Genomic DNA, 14,066 nt, shown 5'->3' with positions numbered 1-14,066 from the left:
TATTCTTTTTTCGAAAAGTAAAGCTTCCAAGATATAAAACACAATTTTTGCTGCTCGTAAAAATACACTGTTAGATAAAAGTTTTTTTAAGAAGTTCATTGATGATTCATTAACCGTCTGCCTTGTTAAAATTATATTATAAATTATAAATTATATTCTTTTTTCGAAAAGTAAAGCTTCCAAGATATAAAACACAATTTTTGCTGCTCGTAAAAATACACTGTTAGATAAAAGTTTTTTTAAGAATTTCATTGATGATTCATTAACCGTCTCCAGATTTACCAAAGAACCTTAAACACACACGATGGCTCCGTGCGCGTGTGCCGTGTACACCCATAGAGAAGCTCGATTCGGCTGGCACGCGTGTCGCTGCACGTGTGAGTGGAGCTTCCGGCGAGTGTCGCTGCACGCTTCTTAAAAGCCCGCTGCACGCGTGGCCGCGCGCAGTCACGTATGGGGGGTCTCGCGGGTTCCCACGGGCGGATGTGCATTGTGGCACCGTACGTACACCCACGGGGGAACGGAGCGTCGTCGTTAACCGAATCATTCGGTCACATGCCACGGGGTTGCCGACCCACAGAAGCGAGTCCCCTTCTTCACGCCCTCGTGCACGCACGACGACACACGCCGCCTCGTTGACTTGTCCCTGTACGAAACGCAGGTGGTTGAAAGAGGGGTGTCTTGCTGATATATACAAAATGCATGCTGATATCTTATTAGGAAAACGATACGGCGTAACGCGAGAACGAGTTGCACTGTCTAAAACTCAATCAGTGAATTGTCACTGATTTGCAGTTATATAAGTATATACCACTGAAAATCGCAGTGGTGTAGCTGTAAATCACTGACTGTTCACTGTTTTCAGTGACAATTTACTGATTGATTTTTAGAGAGCATATTTGCCTCAGGTTAAAGCCAACGGTACACGATACTATTTTTCTTGCTGGATTGCTTACGAGAGCCAATCAAGATTTAGCCTTAAGTCACCTGATGTAAAACTCTGCATCCTGATTGGCTCTCGTAAGCAATCTAGTAGGAAAAATAGTATTGTGTACCGTTGGTGAGATAGTGATGAGAAAATGATTGAATGATGGGGACTGACGATATAAATAACAATACATAAGAATCGAGCTAAAAATCCGAGTTTTTGAAAATGGGGTAAAAAATTAAGTGAAAAGCCAATATTCTTGGATAAAAAACTGTCTTTCGGTAATTTTGAAAGATCGATTGATCGGTACTTTTTGGTATTCTTTATTTTTAAAGTTTTATGATGGCTGAGAAAACTCTCGAGCATAGGCGGTTGCTATTTTGTTACCTCGCGGATCAACGGTGAGAATAACAGAACATGAAGGTCTAAATTTGTCGCTGATTTTTCAAAGCCGTGCTTCAAAGGTTAATTAATGAGCGTCAGATTTAGATTTTTACTGTACATTTTTGAAACTAGACACTCTGAGTAATTAATGAGATAGAAAACCCATTTTTCGGGAGGATTAAGAAATATATTAATAAATTTAAAAAAACTCGATCCCTAAAGGTGGGTTTCTTATCCTATTAATTACTCAGAACGTTCCCAACTTCAAACATTTATAGCACAAATCTAATTTTGATGCTTTGAAGCATTTTCAAAGGGTCTCTATTTATTTTTTACTACTCTTTTAATTTCTACGTAAGAAAAGAGTAAATGAACTCTGTGAAATGTTCTTTCGTGATTTACTTGTTCAGAATTTTTGCTACACAGTGCATGTGATACAATTTTTTCGAAAGATGCTACGTAATTTTTTAAAGCAATGAGGCGTTGCCGCGCCTGCGGGTTGCCGGTGAGAACCTATGCAGTTTTTCTTACGGTATTTATCCACGCACGATCGGATTCCGCGGTTAGGGCGAAACCGAAACACCGCCTCGAAGCGATATCCATTGGTGTACGGCGGGGAGCAATTGCGCTCGAAGGAAAGATAATTCGGTCGATTTCGCGCATCCGGTCGCGCGTTGATTGATCGTTTTCGCGATAATTAACGGCGCACCCAGGACTCATTAAGTCCTTCTGACTGAGCGCAATGCTGATTTTGCCATTCTCTCGATGCAGCTCGTTGGTTCGGACATTTTCGCAAACAATTGCCACAAACATTGTACGAAGATAATTTTCATAGACAAACTTAATTGCCGGACATTCCGGCAATCAGTCATGATTTATTACGAGACCGGGTATTTTCGAACAATCGTTCAAGTCCTTCGAAACCATTGAAAGGAGTCATTAATTTCTATTGACACTCAAATGAGTTATTAATGATACGAGCGTTGTGGCGTTACTCTTAATAGAAATCGTATATTCGAACACGGATCTGCCTCGCCGATCGGTACCGGGGACGATTCATCATTCGATTCGGCGAATCTCCAAATCGTTCGGTTATGCATACGACTTCGCGGACTGCGAACGAGAACATATTTAATCGTTTCTTTGATTAGCGAGCCGGTTCTTCGGGCTCGCGCGACACTTTCGGGACATTGCGTTTAATTGAGGGCGTCGTCCCGATTTTACGAGGCGGCACTGACGAACGAGTTAAAAGGCCTCGTCGGTGTGCGATTCATTCCCGACTGAAGCGTAATTTCCGTGCGCGTTTTCGCATAACGAGCATTTCGAAAATTCAATGCGGTTGAACTTCTTGAAAGATATGCGAACCGTTGTACGCGCGTATCTTTGTTTTACGAGGTTGTTTTACTTGCCATCGAGGAAATAATTGAGAGAGCTCATCTTTATACCATTAATCCACGCTCCCGCAATTATTTGCTTCTCGCGAGAGGGATATTTCTCCGCGTCTCGCTCATTATACCGCACAAAGCTGAGCGCGTGTGCCTGCATATTCATATACAATCATTTCTTTGTTGTGTAAAACAAATCGCGTAGGGCCACGCACTCTGCCTTTTACCCGCCGGAAAAGAAATAAGATTATTTTCGCACCTTTGTTCTCTGCTTTCGGTACGTTTCTCCCTCGTTTCACACGTTCTTTGGCCGCAGGCTGATTCTAATATAATATATATGCAGATGCAAGATCTATCTCGATTTCACATACATCGCGGTTTTCCTCTGTCAAGCTTGCAACGCTTCAAATTAGAATGCGCTCGAGTATGTGGCACTCTAAAAAAATGCTAGCACTCTTTTGTTCAGACGTCGTAAACGACTGTCGTTCAGTTCGGTCGCGCTAATATCTCCGCGAACGTAGGGAGTTGCCATCCCGTCGCTCAGCGTATTCCTGTTCGTAACGTCGCTAGTTTCATAAATTCGCGATTCATTGTGCCAGCACGATCGCCATTTTTGCTTCTGTCCTATTGCCTCTCGCTTCCTCAAGATATCGAATACTTTAGAGAGTACTCTTTAAAAGTCAATTAGTGCATCATCACTGACATCGGTTACATACTTGTAACTGAGGAATTCAGTGCTATATTTATAACTGTGAGTCAATGAATATTCACTGTTTTCAGTGACAATCCACTGATTGTCTTTAAGGCCCGGTTTCACCAACGTCGCTTAACTTTAAGCTTAGCTTAATTCGTTGTTTGTTTCTTTTCCACTGTTACTTTGGAAAGGGACATGAATTGAACTAAGATCGAGCCCTAGAGAGCGGAAAGTATGAATTAAACTAAGATGAAAAGTTAAACGACGTTGGTGAAAATCGGAGTAAGAAGCACTTCCCATCGTATTAGATCGCGAAGAGCGGTTCGGTTGTACAAGGGTGGAACGCACCGAGCGCCGATCGCACGGTGCGAACACCGTTCGGGCTCACGCAGGAGATAGGATCTCGCGCATACGGGAACAGGCAGCGTCCTCGGCCTCGGTCTCAGTCTCGGGCTCCCTCCAGGCGTAAGCCGGCTACGCCATTAAGCTGGAATTCAGGTGTATTAACGATGCTGGAGCCTGGACCGCGCGCGGCAGGTACGTAGCGACCACCCGTGGCCACCCGGTAGCACACTAATGGCAACGCTACGGCGGAACCGTTCGTTAGAGAGATTTTATTTCGCCTATCTTACGCGCTCGCGCACCGAGCAACACGACGTTTACCGTCGTCGGCGGGGCGCACGGTGGGAAAGGGTTACGGGGCGCAATTGTAAGGACGATTGCGTCGCGCTCGTACTCACGGGACGTTACCCTGATTGCCGCGGCCTCGACGAGGTCGACTGATTGCGAGAGGCTTTCGCGGTGCTCCGCGATATTTCACAAAGTGCCCCCGAGATCACATTGCCGTTCCATTAATTACTATATTAATTACTGTGCTTTCCTCATGCGGAAATAGGACATTGGGAGTCGGGCGGGGATGTTAATTCGACTGCTACAACTTCGGCGGTCCGTTGAAATTAAACGAGAGGTTTTAAGAAATCACGCGCGACCCGTTGTGTACTCTTAATTATTATGTTAATTTTTAACTCCAATCGGTTTGACGATGTGCGAAAAACTCTACGTCTCCACACGACTCTGTTCATTTGTACACCTCTCGCGGGACAAATTGCCCAGGCGGAAATCGAGCGGCGATGCGACTAATCCTGCGGGAGTATAAGCAGGCTGCGTCGAGCCTTTGTGCTCTTATTTGAACGCGAGGCTAAGCGGCATCGTCGTTATCGAGAAATTCCAGCGTAGGTTCCACAGGTGTTACGCGCAAATAAATGAAGGCGCGTGCATTCATTGAATTATTTATTTCTCCGTCGTAAAAAGAAGTCTCTATCTCCGATGGAATATCCTCGCGATGATATATTATCCTCGTTAATGCTGAGATGTAAAATTATTTTATTTTTAGCTTGCACTGATTAATACTAATAACGTAAGATTTATGTTGGAGTCGTAATACTAGGAATCTAGTTAACATTTTACTAACTCGCTTGCAATCACGTCTATCGCAAATGCATTCACGCGAGTTAAGATTTTAGTAAGAATTGAAATATTTAGAATACTTGTAACTGTTATGCCGCTGACTAGGCCAGGACATGGGTAGTCGGGATCGTTGCCAGGAGCACAAATGCGCGGTGTCGAAAGGCCATATGCCAATATATTAATCAAAACCTTTTATTAAAAATCTACATAAATACGTACACTCGTATAGTTCACTTAAGATTGACCCGCCCCTTCCTTCCTTTCCATTCCTTTTTATATCAATCGCGCTTGGCCCTGTTGTCAGGCCACTTATTGTTTAGTAAGCAGTTGTTCCGTTAGCAACTGTATTGCGCGGCTTCGATGGATTCGTACTTTGCTCCGGATACTCGTTTTCGGCAGTTATCTGATACCTTGCCGCGTGCGAAGTCGTCGTCTGATGTGCGGTATATCGCAGGTTCGACGATACTCGGCCGGCAGTTGCATAGCGAGAGTCGTGCAGCATGTCGTGCCAAGAAGTATGTTAATGGCCGAGTACGTTTGTACAACAAGGTGAAATTATATAACTTTCACCTAACTTATAAAGACTTATACGAGATTGCCATTACACTCGTATTTTTATTGCGTGTTTCAGGTGGTTCTGCCACTTCGACGACGATAATTACGTGAACGTGCCGCGCCTACTGAAGCTTCTGGACAATTACAACCCACGGGAGGACTGGTATCTCGGCAAGCCCTCGATACCTGCGCCCTTGGAGATCACCAGGCAGGGCCCGGAGCCGCAGAAACGACCGGTGAATATAGATTAAATACGCTTTCTTCTTTCTCGTACTTTCCGTTCGTTTTTTCGATATACTTCTGCGTGGATTTGCCGTCGAAAAAAGTCTCCCCAAAGACGGCAAGTAATAACGTGTAAGCACTGCACAGTATAAATCAAATTACCCGCGGGATTGACTGATCCAATAATCCTTGGGACACGTAACGTACTTGCGTTTTTACGAGATACATCGGCAGTGAATAATTGAAAAAAGAAAAGGTCAAAGATAGTCTAAGAAAACGTACAACGGGAAGTCGAAGATTTCAACCGAGTAACACGAGCTAAGATTCGTTTTTACATTTTATTCTGAAAAAGTTATGAATATCTCTTCTTAGCAAATCATTATTTTGAATCATATAATACAGAGGATAATTGGCGTACGAATTATCTAATCTTATCATTTTCTTGCAACTTTAGGATTTGTTGCCTTGAATTAGCTTATCTCGCGGACAGTTTTTTTTTTATCACTTAATATTCGAAAATTGGGACGCGTCTAAGATTAGCCACCCATCCGTTCAACCATATAACGTATTTCGAGGGACCACCTACTTCGATTTACCTAGATTTACTTATACTCTATGGATCGTGCGACCTATAATTACACCCTTCTCCGAAAGCCAACTTATTATCGCCCCTCGCGGCCGGTCAACCGAAGGAAATTGTCCCTCAGGATTTATTTAGCGCCGTAATAGCTCAACAGTAGCAATTTGACGCAATGACAGTAACGAGCGCTGCACAGACACGGCTTCGCCGTCCAGCGCGTCGCGAACGTGAAATTCGTCCGACCACCTTTGAAGCTTCCGGCGGATCTCGATGAAATTAAACCCGCCGGAGGAAAAAGAAGCCGAGAGGTGCTCTCAGATGAAAGAAGGGAAGCGAAGGGAAGCGAAGGGAAGCGAGGGGCAAAAGGGAGGGAGGCAAGATTATTCGCGAGATTTTCCCTCTTCTCTCCTTCTCCTCTCCTTACCTCACGGTCTTTACGCGAGAAGCGTTACCGTACCGCGACGTCACTAACGGCCGGTCTCATCGAATTTATGCATCCGCGAGGCGGCGGCTTCCGGCAAAGTCGAGCGTGCATATGTCTTGGGTTTAAAGTGAAATAAGGATCGCTCCGTTTTGCGAGCAGTTCGTTCGACTGTGGAGGCAAAGAATATCGCGCGAAGAAAATGCGCGATAGCGTCTATTCTTTTTAATGCTCCCCGGCGGCGCCGCGAGCTTCATGCTATTATCTCGCACCTTGCGTATATATATATATACATATATATATATATCTTATCCCCGTGCGAGTGCATGATAGGTTTTTATGGGTGGATCTCGTCTCGAGCTCGCGCCCGTGAAATTCCGATTTTCCTCCGCGGGAGATGCAGTCGTTGCGACCGCGGGCGGTTCACCGTCTTCTCGGATATTCAATCTACGACACTTTTTGCGCGCACCAATGCGCGTATCTCCGCAAAATTGCTCCCGGAGATTCGGCATGTGAGACGTTCTATTCTTCTATCGGGAGTTTATAAGCAGTGACCGGAAAAGACGTCGCGGACGTCGAGCTTTTGAATAAGTAGCGATGAAACTCGGCTACAGCTTAAAAACACAATAAAGTTGTATTGAATTTTTAATTTTATTACACTTTTCTATTATACTGGGTGTTATGTAATACGCGCCTCATCTTTTATTTACGAGTAGAGCGGACTGGACTGAGTCGAAAAGTCCTCTACCATTTTGCAATTTTCGCAATACTTTACATATTATTAATTATTAGTTTATTATACGTAGCCGTTACCGTGTGTCATAAACAACTGCCCACGCGCCTAGCAACACCAATCGCGGGACGGCCGCATCTCGCCGCGCGTTCGAATTGGGCGGCAGGCCGGGCTAAGACAGCGATTTTTAATAATTAATAACTCGTTAACTATTGCGAAAATTGCAAAATGGTAGAGGTCTTTTCGACTCGGTCTAGTCCGCTCTATCCGTAAATAAGAGGCGGGTATTACATAATACCCTGTATATTTTTGATTATACATTTTCATATTATAGCAGTCTTCCCTTCTTTACTTTCGAAATTGCGATTCTGCAAACGTTTCTTTCTTCTTGGAAATTCCTGAGAATTCTAAATCGCGCGTCTACAAACTGTCTCATGAGACGATAGCCGTTGTAAACTGATGAATTATGAATTGCGAATAATTTGTCTCGATCTTGAAATTATATTATGAATTTTAAATCACCCGAAAGATGAATATATTTGCGAGAGGGAGCGAGGTATAGAGCGTCTTTTCAAGGCGCGGCGAGCGAAGAAACCCGCCCGTGCACAATCACGAATCGATAAAAGCCCGTCTCACGTGCTGCTTTAGGAGATACACGATGCGATTCGGATGTCGTCGATATGATCGCCGGCGCTCGGCAGCCGACAGTTAAAGGAAGCCCGCGATCTTATCACGACGCGGTGTCATGCTATGAGGCCATTAATCCTTTTTCTTCTGCCGAGACGAGAAATGAAAAAGGAGATCCGTCGTCGTCGCCGACGGTCGCTCACGGTCGAGAGGACAGATCGATTTTATACCCCGAAAAAAAATAATAAATTCCAGTACACGCGCGTCACTCGCTTTAGAAATTGATAACCGCTTTTAATTCGCTCGCGTTGGGAATTTTAAAAAATATACCTCTTTGCTTTTTTTGCGCCACTTTCGCGATACACGCGCGTCGAATCAATTTTTAAACCGATCGGTTTTTACGCTCGCGGGATTTGCATCCCGCGGCGGAAAGTTGGACGAGGTGCGAATTGGAAAAGCTGCTGCTCGCGCGCTTCTTCTTTCATCGCGGGGAGAAAAAGGCACGAGGTCGCCGGGGGGGAAAATAGATAAAGACGAGTGGGATTCGTGGTGCTCTCGAGATGAAACGATAAATCTTGCAAAGCCCGTAGGATCCGTTCTTCCTTCTGAGATTAACCGCTTCTTATAAGGTCCGATCGAAGCCATTCATCAAGCGCCTTTCTTGATATCTCTTTCCCTGATTTCTCTCCGCCGCTCGTTAAAGTCTAATCATAGTACGGATTCTGATTCTGTCCTTTTTCTGCTATCCATGAACTTGGCGCGATCCATGATTGCCAATAACCGATCGGACCTTTCACTACCGAACAGACTACCGTACTCGTAGAGATTGGGCAGGTAGAGCAAACGAACGAGATTTAGCTTTCTGATTTATCGAGTAGTTTGTTTATTCAGAAATGTGCTGTATTGCGGTGTATTTCAGAAATTTTTTCTTATTCAAAATCCTAAATAGAGATAACATCCTAGACTTTGGTATAATATTTTGACAGATTGGAAGTATTTTCAGAGGAAAACAAGTCGTTTACGCTTAATTTCTGTACATATAATATGAAATTTTTCAATTGTTAAACTTTGAATTAAATTCTACAAAAGTAAAGTACATTTCAAGCGAATAGTAATTTATGTTTGGATATTGAAGTTTGCTTGTGAAACAAATATTGATTTGTAAAGACTCCTGTTCTCATTACGGGCCGGCTTCATCAACGTAGTTTAATTTCAGCTTAATTCATCTTTTATCTCTTTCCAACCGCTCTCGCCCTTGGAAAGAGACAAACAATGAATTAAACTGAGATTAAAGTTAAACGACGCTGGTGAAACTGGGCATAAAAGGTCAAAATATACGAGTCAAAAATTTTTAGTTTTTTTTCCAAATTGAGAGCAATTAACGCGAGAAATATTGCAAGAATTATTGATTCATAGAAAGAAGAACGGACGTACAAATTTAATGCGGGCGTTCGCGGAAAATCTCTTGCACGCTTATCCGGCCGTCGCAGGGCATTTTTCACACCATTATTTCACGCGGGACTGTCGTCGTGAGATCCGGTCCGACAACTACCACGGGGCCGATGCCAGTCATACGGTGAACTCATTATCGGCCAGCGAAAGATACACGAAACACGATTGATCGCAGTGTATGTGCACGTTGGTGTATCGATCGTCGCGTGGTAACCCATTTAAGGTGATGCGGCGTTCATGCGGAATTTAAATTGGTCGATACCCTCTGACACATTCCCCTGATAGCGTTTTTAATGCATTAAGCCAACAAAACTAGCGTTAAACACAAGACTGTCTTAAGTGGAAAAAAATCTGGTGAGATGATTGAGACGTGATAAGCTAACCGTTGCTTCGACAAACGTGAAACGCGGAATCCCTAAGGATAATTCATAATGCCTGAATTACCTTATTAAATTCTATAACGCCGTGAATGTTGTACGAAAGTGGAGCAATTCATGATGAAAGATTTTATGCGTCATGAAAAGAATGTAGATCTCTCCCGTTCCGTTTTAATCTGATCTTATGTAAAATAAATCTCGGCTGGGGCATACATTACGCAGGATTTACGTAAGGTGACAGGCTCGGAGATCAGTGCTCCGATCGTTTTATTCCAGTTTTATTACGCGGCTATTTGGCACAGTGCGTTTCTGCACGGTGAATGGACATTGTTCGCTTCCATGCGGTTTGTATAAAAGAGTTCTGACTCGATCTCGGACGTTTTTCTGCCCTCTACGTGGTCCTCTTTCTTCGCGGTCCTCTTCATTCAGCCTTCTTACGATCTGGTCGGACCAGTATCGTGTGCACGAAACCTCTTGAAAGTCGATCGACCGCGGTTCCTGTGAGCACAAGTATCGATAACACGCATGCCAACCCGTTTAAGCCCGTTTTTTTTGGGCTTATACCAAAATCATTTTTATGCGAATGACGTCCGTCGCCGTGATACGAATTATAATAAAATAAAAATCGTGCTCGATCACTTCCTCCCCGCACCGGACACGATCTGCGATCCGCCCTTTAATTAAGCGAAGAAACTTTGCTTCTTTATCTGTAGTCATTTCATAAAAAAGATAATTTGCGTACAAGAAGATGGTTGCCGGACTACTTGACTCAAAAAGACGGTCGTTACTTGCGCTGTAAATCCTCTTCTTAATATTCGCAAATGTAGACGATTCATTAATTTGTCGCGTTTCAGAAAGTCAGCGCTGAAACTTTTTATTTTGCTATGCCTGCTGTTCGGCGAGAATACATTTAGTTTTCGTCAGATTTTTCGGCCGCCCTCTCGCAGGATTAAACTATTCTTAACTGACATATTTGAACTTGCCACAACCTGGTGCAGTAAAAACTTAAACAATTATATCAATAATTCCTATCCTCCTCTCTCGCATTAAATATAATTGACTTGGGTCCGGTTTCACCAACGTCGCTTAACTTCAATTAGCTTTGTCTCCTTCCAACTGTTACTCTAGAAAGAGACAAACGTGAATTAAACTAAGATTAAAGTTAAGCGACGTTTGGTGAAACCGGACCTAACTCTATTGAGATAAGAGTAACACATATGTAAATTAAACAGGTTTGCGTCTGGCATAAATCTCTCGATATTATAACATTTTATTCTAGATTACAAAATTTTTGAAGATTAAAATATACCCCTTTCTCAATAATAAATATCGACTGATCTCTCTCGCAAGGTCGTGTCTCGATTTTACGCAATTTTCGGTTTTTCTGCTTTAAACGCTCATTCTGGTCCAGAATGAATGTTTAGGCAGAAAAAGAGAAAATCGAGATACGACCTCGCGAAAGAGATCAGCCGATATGTCGATCCTATCTTATGATAGATCCAAGTTTAACAGCCTTGGACCCGGAAATCTTTTCTGTGGGCGCGGTCGCGATTTCGGTCACGTTGCGGCGTCGTGTGCCCCTTTGCGCGCGGATGCGGCCGCGTCCGCATCCTTGTTCTTATCTCGGGCGCGAATCGCGATTCATGGCGCGACATGGGCCCGCAGTGGGATCTCCGCTCGCATGTACGGCGTAATACCTACGGTGTAATACACACACGGCGGGTGAAAGGTGGTTACGCGTCCGCCGGCCGAGGCGGAGAGTACTTGAATCCGTTGCCGTCGTACGCTGGCCGTCTTCGTGCCGGCTTCGTTCCTCCGTCGTGGTCGAGTCGCCTCTCCCGGCCGACCCCCCATGGGTGTGGTACCATCTTCCGAGCGAGATTATGGTCTCCGCCGTGGACGTTGCTCCCCGCAGGCTTCGCGTACTCGTATATTATATTTGCCCGAGAAATCCCTCCGACTCGCTCGGCGCGCACGTGTGTGCGCGCGCCCGGCAAGAATCGGCTCGTTACTGCCCCGGCAACTGGAGCGGTCCGCGACGCTCCTTCTCGCGAACAATATTGCATCTAAAAGATACGCCCGCGATTAATGGGAGGCAAGGATACGCGGTAACATCTCTGACAGACGGCGTTTTGTTGCGATTCTTTTTTGCGTCGGGGCAAAATTTTCGGACACCCTGTAGCGTGGCGTAATACACATTTCGAGACCCGCCATCAACCGCAGGAAGCCGAGTTTCTTCGCTAAGGCGTGCTGCGTCGTTAAAGTTTTTGCAGTTTTTTTTTCCAAGAATTTTCGACGAGCTAGCCGATTTTTAAGTGGATCACCAAGCGAGTTTGCCGTTCAACGCGTTACACGCGTAAGTCACTTCAATCGATTTAACGCACGTTGAATCTCTCAATAATGGAAGTATTAGATTCGATAAAGGTGGGTAGTGCGACGCGAATTGTGTTGCGTTTCTTGAGGAAATTATTTCCTTAATATGTTAGGCTCAAAACCTTTCAACCCACCCTCGTATTCCAGTAAATAGCTTTTAGTTAGACTCCTAAACTTAATTCTAGTGATGCCACGCTGTTCTCTGATTTAGTCCGAAGAGTGGAACACTGTCGGTACACAAAAGCCACATAATCTGTACATTACTGAAATGTTTTTATGAATTAACAGTCTAGGTGCAAAAGGTGCAGAATCACTCCAGCATTCCCTTAATAACGTGATATTCGCTCAACGTATCGGCTCACGTGAGACGGTATTCGCTTCCGAATGCGTTCGCGTTGCGGAAAGTCGGCGGTCGGGCACAATTAACGTCCGCGGATTGACGAATGGTCAAGGCTCGCGGTATACGGTCGATCCGTAAAAGCGTGAGAGCGTGGCAACTAGATGCACGCTGTTTGCCGAAGGGATAATTAACTCTGCTGAGTGGCCCGCGGGGCGCGTACGCGCGGATCGTTACGTGCGGATTTCTTTCGGTGGCCTGGGTGGTGCCACGATGATGCAACTGGTTAACGCGCGGTGCAACCGTTGCAGCTCGTCGGGTGAAAGGTGCTCCCGCCCGTGGATAAACGGGCATGTACGTGTACTCCTCGAATTGATAGGCAAAGTAGAGCTAGGCGGCAACGCGAACGGGTTCTCGCCGTTGCTTGTAGGTCAATGCCGGAGGATAATTTGCTAATCGCACGTTGCCTCACCGCTTCGCGCGTGCGATAATCCCTCGGGGGGTTAGCGACCCATATCGGTGCCGAATCCGTCGTCTGGTGATTTTACGGGGGTTTTGGTACTATTCTGACACTTTTAAGGATAATTTACACCTACATAGGTCAGCAATAATCTACTTTGATGACATTGTATTTTTCTGCCTTGAATCTTTAATTCTAAAAATTTACTTTAGCTCCTATTTAAAAGGACCTACTTTAATGCTAAATTGGCAAAAGTAGAAATTTTCTACACTATCAGTTTTAAAGTAGGAGCAAATTTTGTACTTGCAGTTCGACCTCTTTACTGTCTTAGGTCCTACTATATAATAGAACTAAAGATTTCAACACAGGGCCAAAATTTCGACTCGGAAAAATACTTTATTAATCACACACTTTTCGACTAACTTTGTCTCTCGAGGGTAAATTCTATTTTACACCCCGTCAGTCTCCGTGTTCTTGTTAGATGCAATTAACATATAATTATATTTTATTTTTTAATGTTTGCCCTTTCCTTCGCTCTCTATGTTTCACCCTCATTTGCGTTGAGAAATAAATATCGAAGAAAGTTTCGCGTTTCAATAGTTACTCATAATCTTGCTTTTCGGCTTTCGGATTAGGGGAACCTGGGGCATAACGGAACGGCGGGGCATAATGGGATATGATCTATAACTTTTTACAGAAGTGCTGTTATGTATTGAAATATTTTGCAATTATTGCTATTAGATGATCCTTATCGCATGCTGTTATCAGTTGTCATGTTATTTTTAACTGAAAAATGCTATAAATTTTTTAATGCGTTCGCTGCACTCTCCGTGACTCGCTTATAATTTCGTTGATAGATCAGCATGAGGTAACAATGATAAAATTCTATTTTTTATTACCATAAGTAATTTTACGCTATTAAACAATCTTTTCTAGTCCACTTTAGTAAAGTATTTCTGCACAGATATTGATTATCAATAATATTTTGTATTTATTTAGTGTAAAGGTACATTTGGGAGCATAACGGGACATTAGGCCGTGGGGCATAATGGTACAATAGGTGCGCGCAGC

The 14,066-nt window shown here is 44.0% G+C and overlaps 1 protein-coding gene across 4 annotated transcripts in view; it reads left to right on the top strand.

Moving 5' to 3' along the window:
* Positions 1-14,066, top strand: part of LOC105562750 (fringe glycosyltransferase) — a 102,460-nt gene that overhangs the window by 43,064 nt on the left and 45,330 nt on the right. For all 4 annotated transcript variants that reach the window (XR_001008990.1, XR_001008992.1, XR_001008991.1 and 1 more), the window contains exon 4: positions 5,490-5,649. Coding sequence is in view for 1 of the 4 variants with exons in the window: in XM_012013805.1 (XP_011869195.1) it covers positions 5,490-5,649 (160 nt within the window). In the remaining 3 variants the exon portion in view is untranslated. The remainder of the gene's footprint in view (positions 1-5,489; positions 5,650-14,066) is intronic.

The sequence above is a fragment of the Vollenhovia emeryi genome, unplaced genomic scaffold (assembly GCF_000949405.1).
Source record: "Vollenhovia emeryi isolate VEMERY1.0 unplaced genomic scaffold, V.emery_V1.0 DF939184.1, whole genome shotgun sequence".
Classification (NCBI taxonomy): domain Eukaryota; kingdom Metazoa; phylum Arthropoda; class Insecta; order Hymenoptera; family Formicidae; genus Vollenhovia; species Vollenhovia emeryi.
This window is presented reverse-complemented; position numbering and strand designations above follow the sequence as displayed.